At 44.7% G+C, this 14,687-nt stretch overlaps 1 protein-coding gene across 1 annotated transcript in view; it reads left to right on the top strand.

Annotated features, from left to right (window-relative positions):
- Nucleotides 1-1,005: 1,005 nt before the first annotated feature.
- The window catches only part of GPR158 (G protein-coupled receptor 158), a 194,559-nt gene continuing 180,877 nt past the window's right edge, over nt 1,006-14,687 (top strand). Inside the window, exon 1 of the mRNA XM_075271687.1 lies at nt 1,006-2,546. Coding sequence (XP_075127788.1) covers nt 1,672-2,546 — 875 coding nt within the window. The 5' untranslated portion in view covers nt 1,006-1,671. The remainder of the gene's footprint in view (nt 2,547-14,687) is intronic.

Raw genomic sequence — 14,687 nt, 5'->3', positions numbered from 1 at the left:
CATCAGAGCTTTACTCCAGGTTTCCATAACAACCCAGCCATTTTTTCTTCACTGCAGTAGGTCAGTTTTAAAGGGGCAGGGCACTGTGGATGACACTGTTATACAAGTTCACATTCACACAGCTTTACTCCAAGCAGCCATAACAACCGATTGCAGGTTTTTCACTGATATCTAAACTGATACACATGACCACATGATGCTTATGGACACACGCAAACAACATACAAAATACACCAGTGCAAAACATGGCGATTCTTATGGGGCCACTACACAAAAAAACCCGAAATACACTTATACAAAGCCGGGTCGTCGTGCTAGTAATATATAATATTAAGAACTAGAACACCTTACCTTTGGAAGGAAATGCAGCTGCGCAAGCCACAACCAAAAGAGGTTTCCCCATGGACATCACTAAATGTAAATCTGTAAACAATTAGAAGTAAAACATTTTTACAAATATAAATAACTTTAAAAAAATGGGAAAGTTTTGAAGATTTTCAGGAACTTTCTATGGTCTGGGACTTGTCGGAAACCCCGTCCTTATTGCGAATAGACACTGACATTACATGTTCGAGATTTCCACAATAAGGACATCATGGCCATAGAAAGTTCCTGCATTCATGGTCATATTCAATGCAACCGATCAAGACTAAAGATGTCACCACTAAGACGGTTAGAGGAAATCTATAAAACCATGCAACATGTTTAATTATTTGTATTTGCAAAAATGTATCACTTTCAATTGTCTACAAATGTAAACATAGTTTATATTCATGGGAAAACTCCTTGAATAATCTAATAATTTCTTGCATTCCATTTTGCAGCTCCAGACAATGTAGAGATGTGTACACACAACTGCATCGTTAGCTTAAAAATCCTGTAAGAAACGAAGCAACAGTGAAAATGCTGGAATATTGAGAATAAGAGAAGGCAGAGCCGTGTAGAGGAGGAGGAGACGGCTCGGTGATGTCTCAGTGTTTTCCTAATCACTAAGCAGCGGCTCAGGTTCAGCACTGGACAGCTCCTTCCACCTTTCTTCCTGCATTACAAATGGCTGTTCCATGATTGACACCGCAGCTGCCCATACACAGCCCAAGAAAGACAAAGTATACCTATAGGAGTAGGGAGGGAGGGGGTGAGCGCTAAATGTGTTTGGTTGTGGCAAAGTGTAGTTAAATCCTTTCACAAGCATAGGAAGGCGGAGTGTATTCCTTAAGCTCATCCAAGTACTCAATTAGCAAACAAATGCGAGCCCATAGCATTGTCCTTTGATGTGCACAGTGGATGTGGCGGTGCAGTGATACCCTTGAGATGAAGATATTAGAGGGTGAAGTCCCTGGGAATTTGTCTTCTCTTTCCTCTCTGAAGACCAGAGTCGAGGATGAGGATACAGACGTAAGCAGTCTAACTATAGCTTCTGTGCTAGATGGGATGTAACCTGCTCAGATCAAGGCAGTTGTCTGCGTAATTCCTACTGGAAACCTGCTGGGGAAGACAAGATAGACAGGATATTCATCTCGCTCTTGTTTTTTTTGTTTTTTATTTTTTATTTTTTTTTTTGCTATTGGACCACAGGTGATATGGATGTGACAAGGCTACAGGATGTGACATTCTGAGACCTGATGGTCACAACTGATTAAGTTCCTTTGGATTTGCAGATCGCTCCTGATCATGGCTTATATTGCGATTCTTTCAGCCTTGCTTGCCCATGTCTGTTTGCTAACAGCATCTAGACCAGATCTGGAAGGGCGTATGGCTCACCAAGAAGAGCACAGGATAACCAGGGATAAGCAACCCATCTACAACCAGCCTCGAAGCCTGGACCATCCCTCCATGTGGATCAGGACCACGGAGAGCAGCGTCCTAGCACAAAATCTGGCTGAGGACTTACCAAAACATGTGGCTTCTTTCCTATATACAGGGGATTCTAATGAACTCAGGCGCGCCAACTGTTCCAAGAGGTATGAGCTGACGAGTCTATCGGGGGTCTCACCCTCAACCACTCACCAGTCTTTGCACAGTTCTGTGGATTTACTTGTTCATTCCTCCAACTTTTTGAACATGATGTTACAAAGCAATAAATCTCGGGACCACACCTCACAGAGGGACTTGGAGTGGTACAGTGCTCTCCTAAGGAGTATCTTAGAAGGAGAACCAAGAATTCATAGGTCCGCTCTCACTTTTAACGTGGACCCATTGTCCCATATCCCTCAGGTGTTTCTACAGGCATCTCGAGAGGAAGACAGGATCCATATCCAAGATCTATCCTCTTCAGCCCATCATCTGGCCAATGCCACCCAGGAAACTGACTGGTTCCATTCATTCAAGCAAAAGTGGAGGCCTCACCAGCACAAGAGGTTATTAAATGGTGCTAAAACTTTCGATGACAGCTGGAAGAAGGGTTCCAGTTATCTTACTGACAAGAGTCATGTCAAGTGGTCATCACCTTTTCTAGAATGCCAACATGGGAAATACAACCCCAACTGGCTCCTTTCCCTCTCTGCTGCATTTTATGGGCTTAAGCCAAATCTTGTTCGAGAATTCAGGTAGGAAGACATTTTCTAAGGAGGTAGAGCTCTTGTCTTTCTTGTTCTGCTATGACATATCCACAGGAGACGTGCAGGGGGCTGTGTAATGGGCAATTTTCTCATTAGTGCTAGCTTGCACCAGAATTCTACCTTGATAATAGGCGTTTAATAAGGATACAAGTGATTCACTTTTGCAGTTGTTTAGACATATCTGATAGAGGAGTTCTGTGAATCATGTATTTGCATAATAACAACTGCAGACTAATTAAGTTTGGTAATTACACAGGACATTGTAGCAACCGAAAATTGAATCTATTGTTCAGACAGATATCCCCCGGTAGGAATGCAAAGCTTGATAATGGTGGCTGGTATATTAGGAGTGTGTAATTAGAGACTGTACACGGAGAGTCATCATTTACCAGTTGCAGAGAACATTACAGACAATTACACACAACACACAGACATATACATACTGTGCACACACAATGCACACACCACTCACACACACACACTATGCACACACAACATGTATACACAACACACACACACATATACATACTATGCACACACAATGCACACACCACTCACACACACACACTATGCACACACAACATGTATACACACAATACACACACACATATACATACTATGTAGACACAACACACACATATACATATATATATAATGCACACATCACACATATCAACACACTATGTGCACACAACACACACATGTATACATACTATGCACACACAATGCACACACCACACACTATGCACAGCTTATGTACACACCCTATGTACACACAACACACACATATACATACTATGCACACATAATGCACACACCTCACATATCAACACACTATGCGCACACCGCACATATACACACACTATGCACACACAATGCATACACCACACACATACACACACTATACACCACATGCACACATCACATACACACTATGCACAAACTACAAATACATACTGTGCACACACCAAACACACATACACTATGCACACACTACATACACACATGAATACACACCATGCACACACTACATACACACACATGCATACACATCATACACCCTATACTCACACTTCACACACATAAACATCATACACAGACACTATGCACCCACTACATACACACATGCATACACACCATACACATACACTGTGCACCCACTACATACACACATGCATACACACCATACACTTACACTGTGCACCCACTACATACACACATGCATACACACCATACACATACACTGTGCACCCACTACATACACACATGCATACACACCATACACATACACTGTGCACACCGGCAACAGCCAGCTAAATATAGCACACAGATCATAGAAATACTCTCCACCCTTCGTGTGCTGGACTAGGTAGAAGCAGAGTGAGATCTTCTGTGTATACTCATTATGACTCTCCATGATTTATTAATCATATGTTGAAGTGCACACAGGACCATAATATATTCATGTGCTGTGCTCAATCCAAGCATGGACCTCTGCCAGTCTATGTCATCATGGTACTCGGCAATGGGGAAGAATGCCAAGCAACAAGCAGCAACGTCTATCAATTCACTTTTTTTTATCCAGGAAAGGGGGGACATTTGTATTTGAGATTCTGGGATTTCAATAACTCGGGAAAGACTTTATACTTATTAGATAGAATAAGCCAATAATGTCAGGATTACCGGACTTACCCACAGAAAAGAGCACGAAGAAGAGGAAATAATACCCGGGATCCAATATACTGAATACTGAAATAACACACAAAAACCTGAGTGATGTTACTGTATGGAGTTAACCCTTTACTGTCCCGGGGCTCTGTAACATGAGGATTACTCACGGATTAGGAATAGTTCTGACACTGTACATGAAGGTGACGCCGTCCATTGGCCTTACCATCATTGATGGCACTTCTTATCATAATAATGATCAATGTAATCCCATTTGGCTGTACATATATATATATATATATATATATATATATATATACACACACAAGTGTAGCCAAGTTTAACATGACTTTGACCGCATAAGTAAACACTTGCTGACTACTTTTGCTTGGCTTTTTTCCATTGCTTTCCATGGTTGTGACCTATCCCGGTGCAGCGAGTTATCAGACTCATATCCAAGATGGCTACATGTATACACCTTCACCCATAACTGTATCCCATATGCAGTACTTGTCAGGTTTTGCACTTTGTAATGACTGACACGTGCTTCTTATCGTGAGCCCCATACATGGTTCTTACAGATGAGGGATTACTACGAGTGTTTCTAGTCTAGACAATCCTCTGTGATTTAGGCTAGGGGGGTAACACTTTGACTTGAGGCTATATTACAGTTAGGTATAGGGATTACGGCTGCCTTGCGATCTCCAATTTATCAGGACTTGACATTGTACAGATATCTAACCGTACTGGAGTTTACATCAACCAGATTGACTATTATTAGTTGCAACTTTAGCGGTGCGACATTGCGATCTTATAGTGACGTATAGCAGTGGTCTACAATGTATCAGCGGCACAAATTCTACACTTGTTGTGATTTTATTCAGGATATGTACCGCTGTATTTGGTGTATATAATACTCCAGGAAATCCTCCAGGCCTATAAACCTTTAGGGCCTATATACATTGTTATTATTATTCATTTACGTCTCTTAGATCTCACTTATATCTGTGTTGGTATTACATCCGGGAAGTCTGCATGGGGACCCCCCTATCGGAATACCAAACACAACTGCAAGCGCTGTGCAGTGAAAACACATGGACCCCATAGACTATAATGGGGTCCGTGTGCTTGTCGCGCGCTGCCTGCACGAATCATGCGGACAGGAAAGTCCGCATGTTCTGTGTGGAGATCTGGCAGCAAGCACACAGACCCCATTGTAGTCTATGGGGTCTGTGTGCTTTCACTGGCACACCACTTGCAGTTGAATTCGGTATTCTGTTCGGGAGGATCCTCATGTGGACGGACTACCAACGCAGATGTGAACGAGGCCTAACTTATATAGCGCCACCATATTCCGCAGCGCTTTACAGATATTGTCAGTCACAGTCCCATACAGGGCTCACAATCTACATTCCCTATCAGTATGTCTGTGGAGTATGGGAGGAAACCGGAGGACCCGGAAGAAACCCCCCCAAACATGGGAGAACATACAAACTCCTCGCAGATGTTGTCCTTGGCCAGATTTGAACCCAGGGCTCCAGCACGTCAAATTGGAATTTTTTCTCTAGCCCTCTACCATTCCTAAACAATCAATGTCAGTTATTAGCAGCATGCAATATGCAGATTAGCTTATCTATTGTCAGGTGGGCGGTCCTGAGCTGGAGTCTAGGACTGCCCACCTGACAGTAGCGAGTCTAATCATCATATGGGATATCGGATATGGGATATCGAAAATAATACAAATTTCTCAGGGGCTAGAGAAAAAATTCTAACTGAGCCGGAATCAATAGACGATGCAACGAGTTGGAGTTGGTGGAAATAGTGAGACATTATCTTTAACATGACGATGAGATGTATGAGATCTTGAAAAGTTGAGGAATTGACAGGAAGTTGAGACGTTTTCTTATCCGGTCATTCATCTTTGTTTCCCTATAGACACTTTAGGCAAAGTATAAAATATCTCTTAAAAAATCCGTGATCTGTGCTGACCATTTATTGTAGTCTAGTCTCTTACCGAGGGCCATTTGCTGACTACAGACTGTTATACACAGGAGCCAGTAGTCTGTAGTCAGTGGAAATTCGTCAGCTACAAGGTCCTTGATCACTACATCCACCTTTCTAAGTCTCAGGCCCCAGGGGATGATACACTGCACCAAACCACTGCGGGAAAAACCGTGATGGAAACGCATCGCAGTTCTTCCCACAGCACTTTGAACAGAAAGTTCACAGAGTTTTCCACCACGGACTTTCTGTTACCATTAGATCTACGGGAAAGCTGCCGGCGTTTTTGTAGATATAATTGACATGCTATGATTTCCAAAACTGCGCCGATTTTGGAAATCACAGCGTGTCTGTGCTGCGGTGTGAAACGCAAAGTGGGCATAGGATTCTGATGAATTCCATCGTTTTTACAGATACTGTAAAACGCCACAATTTTTCCCATGGTGTTTCTGCCATAGGCAAATCGCGGTGTTCCCGGTCCGTGGGGCCCCGGCCTTAATGTATGTTAGAAAGTTACTCGGATTCCAATTAATAGAAAGTAAAACTTTACTCTAAAGGTTATTTCCCCTTTTGAAAGTGCCCCCCCAAAAGTAAAATTTATGTTGCGTTATCGGGCTATAGGACATAACATTGCTGATATTGTAGTTGCCTACAGATTTTATGTTGAGTCCAAGGAGCATCATTGTTATGCATCTGTGTATCACCGTTTTACAGAATAGGTGATGAGTATCTGATGCTGAGGGCCACTTCTGGGACCCCCACTCATCATTATAATAGAGTCCAGTGCCCCCTGTATGAATAGAGCGGAGGTTGTGTATACATGCTGATATTCCATACAAAGACTATGGGACTGGTAAAGAGAGTCAAGCCATGTTCTTAGGACTCATGGCCGTCACAATGTGGAACCATCTCAATCAACAGATACTTACCATGTGATTTGACTTAAAAAACTTCATGAAAAACCTAGACATGTAAATCCAGCCTAAGACCCTCGGTAAGCCGGCAATGCAGGATACCCAAGAATTGTAAAACATGGAGCAAAGGAGCGCGCGGCTTGTGGTTTGGAGGGGTTTTTGGCTTTGTGAGAAATATAAACATTGTTCAGTCTGTAACTTTCTATTATACTTTGTGTTTCAGTTCCTCACATTTGTAATGTTTCTGCTTGTTCAAGTGTTGTCTACCTAATACCCTGATAATCTTACCACTAAGGGGTCTGTATCCAGTATAGGTTATCCCCTGTGAGATGAAGATATCAGCAGTACAAATCTCTCTTTAGCTCACTACAATGTATCAGTGTTATAATATGTATTAACGTGTAACTTCAATGATCAAACAACTTTCCATAACTGAACTGTACGGATGATTATAAGAATCTTTATAATATATCTTACTAAAAAAATCTGTTTCCTTCTCCACTGGTAAGACTGAATAACCTTTTACATAGAAATCTATGGAGAGGGGAGGAGAAGGCTGCTGGAAAAGACACACAAATAGCTGCAGCTGCTAAACTCTACATTCTGAGTTAGAGGACACATACAAAACTCTTTTGAATTAGCACAAATAGGTGTACTATATGCAACTCCAGAAGGTGAGCGGGAGGACCACCTTGTACTTTATACAACTCCAGAAGGTGAGCGGGCGGACCACCTTGTACTTTATACAACTCCAGTAGGTGAGCGGGCGGACCACCTTGTACTTTATACAACTCCAGAAGGTGAGCGGGCGGACCACCTTGTACTTTATACAACTCCAGAAGGTGAGCGGGCGGACCACCTTGTACTTTATACAACTCCAGAAGGTGAGCGGGCGAACCACCTTGTACTTTATACAACTCCAGAAGGTGAGCGGGCGGACCACCTTGTACTTTATACAACTCCAGTAGGTGAGCGGGCGGACCACCTTGTACTTTATACAACTCCAGAAGGTGAGCGGGCGGACCACCTTGTACTTTATACAACTCCAGTAGGTGAGCGGGCGGACCACCTTGTACTTTATACAACTCCAGAAGGTGAGCGGGCGGACCACCTTGTACTTTATACAACTCCAGTAGGTGAGCGGGCGGACCACCTTGTACTTTATACAACTCCAGAAGGTTAGTGGGCGGACCACCTTGTACTTTATACAACTCTAGTAGGTGAGCGGGCGGACCACCTTGTACTTTATACAACTCCAGAAGGTGAGCGGGCGGACCACCTTGTACTTTATACAACTCCAGAAGGTGAGCGGGCGGACCACCTTGTACTTTATACAACTCCAGAATTCAAGCGGGCGGACCACCTTGTACTTTATACAACTCCAGAAGGTGGGTGGTTGGACCACCTTGTACTTTATACAACTCCAGAAGGTGAGCGGGCGGACCACCTTGTACTTTATACAACTCCAGAAGACGAGCGGGCGGACCACCTTGTACTTTATACAACTCCAGTAGGTGAGCGGGCGGACCACCTTGTACTTTATACAACTCTAGAAGGTGAGCGGGCGGACCACCTTGTACTTTATACAACTCCAGTAGGTGAGCGGGCGGCCCACCTTGTACTTTATACAACTCCAGAAGGTGAGCGGGCTGATCACCTTGTACTTTATACAACTCCAGAAGGTGAGCGGGCTGATCACCTTGTACTTTATACAACTCCAGAAGGTGAATGGGCGGACCACCTTGTACTTTATACAACTCCATAAAGTGAGCGGGCGGACCACCTTGTACTTTATACAACTCCAGAAGCTGAGCGGGCGGACCACCTTGTACTTTATACAACTCCAGAAGGTGAACGGGCGGACCACCTTGTACTTTATACAACTCTAGAAGGCGAGCGGGCGGACCACCTTGTACTTTATACAACTCCAGTAGGTGAGCGGGCGGACCACCTTGTACTTTGTACAACTCCAGTAGGTGAGCGGGCGGACCACCTTGTACTTTATACAACTCCAGAAGGTGAGTGGGCGGACCACCTTGTACTTTATACAACTCCAGAAGGTGAGTGGGCGGACCACCTTGTACTTTATACAACTCCAGAAAGTGAGCGGGCGGACCACCTTGTACTTTATACAACTCTAGAAGCTGAGCGGGCGGACCACCTTGTACTTTATACAACTCCAGTAGGTGAGCGGGCAGACCACCTTGTACTTTGTACAACTCCAGTAGGTGAGCGGGCGGACCACCTTGTACTTTATACGACTCTAGAAGGTGAGCGGGTGGATCACCTTGTACTTTATACAACTCCAGAAGGTGGGCGGGCGGACCACCTTGTACTTTATACAACTCCAGTAGGTGAGCGGGCGGACCACCTTGTACTTTATACAACTCCAGTAGGTGAGCGGGCGGACCACCTTGTACTTTATACAACTCCAGTAGGTGAGCGGGCGGACCACCTTGTACTTTGTACAACTCCAGTAGGTGAGCGGGCGGACCACCTTGTACTTTATACAACTCTAGAAGGTGGGCGGGTGGATCACCTTGTACTTTATACAACTCCAGAAGGTGGGCGGGCGGACCACCTTGTACTTTATACAACTCTAGAAGGTGAGTGGGCGGACCACCTTGTACTTTATACAACTCCAGAAGGTGAGCGGGCGCACCACCTTGTACTTTATACAACTCCAGAACGCGAGCGGGCGGACCACCTTGTACTTTATACAACTCCAGAATTCAAGCGGGCGGACCACCTTGTACTTTATACAACTCCAGAAGGTGGGCGGGCGGACCACCTTGTACTTTATACAACTCCAGTAGGTGAGCGGGCGGACCACCTTGTACTTTATACAACTCCAGAAGGTGAGTGGGCGGACCACCTTGTACTTTATACAACTCCAGAAGGTGAGTGGGCGGACCACCTTGTACTTTATACAACTCCAGTAGGTGAGTGGGCGGACCACCTTGTACTTTATACAACTCCAGTAGGTGAGCGGGCGGACCACCTTGTACTTTATACAACTCCAGTAGGTGAGCGGGCGGACCACCTTGTACTTTATACAACTCCAGAAGGTGAGCGGGCGGACCACCTTGCACTTTGTACAACTCCAGAAGGTGAGCGGGCGGACCACCTTGCACTTTGTACAACTCCAGAAGGTGAACGGGCGGACCACCTTGTACTTTATACAACTCCAGAAGGTGGCTGGGCGGACCACCTTGTACTTTATACAACTCCAGTAGGTGAGCGGGCGGACCACCTTGTACTTTGTACAACTCCAGAAGGTGAGCGGGCGGACCACCTTGTACTTTATACAACTCTAGAAGGTGAGCGGGCGGACCACCTTGTACTTTATACAACTCTAGAAGGTGAGCCGGCCGACCACATTGTACTTTATACAACTCTAGAAGGTATGCAGGCGGACCACCTTGTACTTTATACAGCTCCAGAAGGCGAGCGGGCCGACCACATTGTACTTTATACAACTCTAGAAGGTATGCAGGCGGACCACCTTGTACTTTGTACAACTCCAGAAGTTGAGCGGGTGGACCACCTTGTACTTTGTACAACTCTAGAAGGTGAGCCGGCGGACCAGCTTGTACTTTATACAGCTCCAGAAGGTGAGCGGGCGGTCCACATTGTACTTTATACAACTCTAGAAGGTATGCAGGCGGACCACCTTGTACTCTATACAACTCCAGAAGTCAAGCGGGCGGACCACCTTGTACTTTATACAACTCTAGAAAGTATGCAGGCGGACCACCTTGTACTCTATACAACTCCAGAAGTCAAGTGGGCGGACCACCTTGTACTTTATACAACTCCAGAAGGTGAGCGGGCGGACCATGTTGTACTTTATACAACTCCAGAAGTCAAGCGGGCGGACCACCTTGTACTTTATACAACTCCAGAAGTCAAGCGGGCGGACCACCTTGTACTTTATACAACTCCAGAAGTCAAGCGGGCGGACCATCTTGTACTTTATACAACTCCAGAAGTCAAGTGGGCAGACCACCTTGTACTTTATACAACTCCAGAAGGTGAGCGGGCGTACCACCTTGTACTTTATACAACTCCAGAAGTCAAGCGGGCGGACCACCTTGTACTTTATACAACTCCAGAAGTCAAGCGGGCGGATCACCTTGTACTTTATACAACTCCAGAATGTGGGCTTTCTGTTCGCTGTCATATAGCGCCTCCCTACACAGTCATATTATAGAGCAATTTGTGAAGTGAAAGAATACAAAATTAGAGAAAATCTCTTAGGCTGTATTCACACAGAGTAACGCCAGGCGTTTTTTGTGTGTTTTTTGCACATAGCGCCGCGTTTACGCCGCGTATACGCCGCGTTAACGCCGGGCAACGCCACCGCTAAATAGCGCGGCGTTAACGCGGCGTATACGCGGCGTTAACGCGGCGCTACGCGGCGTAAACGCGGCGCTATGTGCAAAAAACACACAAAAAACGCCTGGCGTTACTCTGTGTGAATACAGCCTAAGGCTTCACCTGGATTCAGTGGCACAGTAGGCAGTAGATACCATTAAGGGAGATGTATTATGTCTCCATACAACTGAGATGTTGCACAAACCAATAACCTGGTAGTTATTTCTCCATAGACTTCTTTGTAAACTGACACATCCTGTGCTCAGACTATAGACTGAAATCAGATAAGATGTAAAGACAGAAATAATAGTTTAAGACACAGTCGCTTTTCTTGAGTAAGGTATATGGTGACATCTGTTCCCATAACCTGCAATATGGTTTTATGGAAAAATAAAAAGTTTACTTCCACTTTATTGGACTGCACAGTAATAGATTGAGAATTTTATGGTCATATTATATACAGTCCATGGTCATGTGATGGAAATTCCATGGTCATGTGATGGACAGTTCATGATCATGTGATATACAGTCCGTGGTCATGTGACGCACACATAGGTACACAGCTCTTTATAGTCGCAGCACAGAAATTATATGTCTGCCTGGTAATGAACTGTGCACCTGTGTGTATATCACATGACCATGGACTGTATATCACATGACTATGGACTGTATATCACATGACTATGGACTGTATATCACATGACCATGGACTGATTTTTATCCACTGGAAGTAAAACAGTAATGACAAGCAAAGATCTAGAAAACCATGAAGAATTAATACATAAAGTATATTTGAAAACTATATAGGAACGAAGGTCTGCAGACTCTCCCAAGCCTTTTAAAAAATTTCGATCTTTATTCCATTCCAATTAAAATCGATAGCATACAAGAAGTGATGTTAGTCAGAAGTCACACATAGTGAATTTAAAACAAGCGCTTACGCGTTTCGGGGTATGGGAGCCCCTTAACCTATGCTATGATTAAGGGGCTCCCATACCCCGAAACGCGTAAGCGCTTGTTTTAAATTCACTATGTGTGACTTCTGACTAACATCACTTCTTGTATGCTATCGATTTTAATTGGAATGGAATAAAGATCGAAATTTTTTAAAAGGCTTGGGAGAGTCTGCAGACCTTCGTTCCTATATATTTCTTCTATTGAATTTCCTCCACGGTCCGGAGATTGGGTCTTGCACCTCCAGAAACAAAGCCGCAGGATGTGGTAAGACGCAGCCCAGCCACTATTTTTCATTTTGATATTCGAAAACTGTAGAACTTTTCATTATACAACAGTAACATTTATGTGCTGAAACTGAGTTGGGGCACAGATGGTTCTATATACCGCTGGAAAGCTGACAGTGTGCTGAATTCAGCGCACTGTCGGCTTTCCCAATCTGTGCCCCGGGTAAAGATCTATCGGTCCCGGTACCGTAAGGTTTTACAGTCAGAAGGGCGTTTCTGACAGTCAGTCAGGTACGTTCTTCTCCACAGCAGCGCCTATAACACTGTACTGTGAGACTGGGGAGGAATGATCCCCCCCCCAGGACTCGTCTATGGCGATCTGTGCTCTTCACCCGAGGGTGAAATCAGTGCACTGTCAGCTTTCCAGCGGTATATAAAACCGCATGTGCCCCAACTCATGAAAGGACCTCTTTAACTGGATTGTGTGAGATAGAATGAGAGTGAATAGTTCTGAGCTGCAATACCAAATACAGCCTGTGGACAGCAGAGGTGCTGTTTTCTAATGTAATGAACTTTTCATTTACAATGGGGGGTAGAGACCCCCATGGCTCCACATTGCCTGACCACAGTGGTCAAGAATGTGCAGTAAAGTGCTGCACTCCATCAGCCCCATAAACATTGAATGCTGCGGCAGGGCACATACAGTGGGGCAAAAAAGTATTTAGTCAGTCACCAATAGTGCAAGTTCCACCACTTAAAAAGATGAGAGGCGTCTGTAATTTACATCATAGGTAGACCTCAACTATGAGAGACAAAATGAGAAAACAAATCCAGAAAATCACATTGTCTGATTTTGTAAGAATTTATTTGCGAATTATGGTGGAAAATAAGTATTTGGTCAGTAACAAAATTTCATCTCAATACTTTGTTCGATATCCTTTGTTGGCAATGACAGAGGTCAAACGTTTTCTGTAAGTCTTCACAAGGTTGGCACACACTGTTGTTGGTATGTTGGCCCATTCCTCCATGCAGATCTCCTCTAGAGCAGTGATGTTTTGGGGCTGTCGCTTGGCAGCACGGACTTTCAACTCCCTCCAAAGGTTTTCTATAGGGTTGAGATCTGGAGACTGGCTAGGCCACTCCAGGACCTTGAAATGCTTCTTACAAAGCCACTCCTTCGTTGCCCTGGCGGTGTGCTTTGGATCATTGTCATGTTGAAAGACCCAGCCACGTTTCATCTTCAATGCCCTTGCTGATGGAAGGAGGTTTGCACTCAAAATCTCACGATACATGGCCCCATTCATTCTTTCATGTACCCGGATCAGTCGTCCTGGCCCCTTTGCAGAGAAACAGCCCCAAAGCATGATGTTTCCACCCCCAGGCTTTACAGTAGGTATGGTGTTTGATGGATGCAACTCAGTATTCTTTTTCCTCCAAACACGTAAAGTTGTGTTTCTACCAAACAGTTCCAGTTTGGTTTCATCAGACCATAGGACATTCTCCCAATACTCTTCTGGATCATCCAAATGCTCTCTAGCAAACTTCAGACGGGCCCGGACATGTACTGGCTTAAGCAGTGGGACACGTCTGGCACTGCAGGATCTGAGTCCCTGGCGGCGTAGTGTGTTACTGATGGTAGGCTTTGTTACATTGGTCCCAGCTCTCTGCAGTTCATTCACTAGGTCCCCCCGCGTGGTTCTGGGATTTTTGCTCACCATTCTTGTGATCATTTTGACCCCACGGGGTGAGATTTTGCGTGGAGCCCCAGATCGAGGGAGATTATCAGTGGTCTTGTATGTCTTCCATTTTCTAATTATTGCTCCCACAGTTGATTTCTTCAATCCAAGCTGGATGCCTATTGCAGATTCAGTCTTCCCAGCCTGGTGCAGGGCTACAATTTTGTTTCTGGTGTCCTTTGACAGCTCTTTGGTCTTCACCATAGTGGAGTTTGGAGTCTGACTGTTTGAGGGTGTGCACAGGTGTCTTTT

This window comes from Leptodactylus fuscus, chromosome 4 (genome assembly GCF_031893055.1).
Source record: "Leptodactylus fuscus isolate aLepFus1 chromosome 4, aLepFus1.hap2, whole genome shotgun sequence".
Lineage (NCBI taxonomy): Eukaryota > Metazoa > Chordata > Amphibia > Anura > Leptodactylidae > Leptodactylus > Leptodactylus fuscus.
Note: the sequence above shows the minus strand (reverse complement) of the source record. Positions and strands in the feature narration are given on the sequence as shown.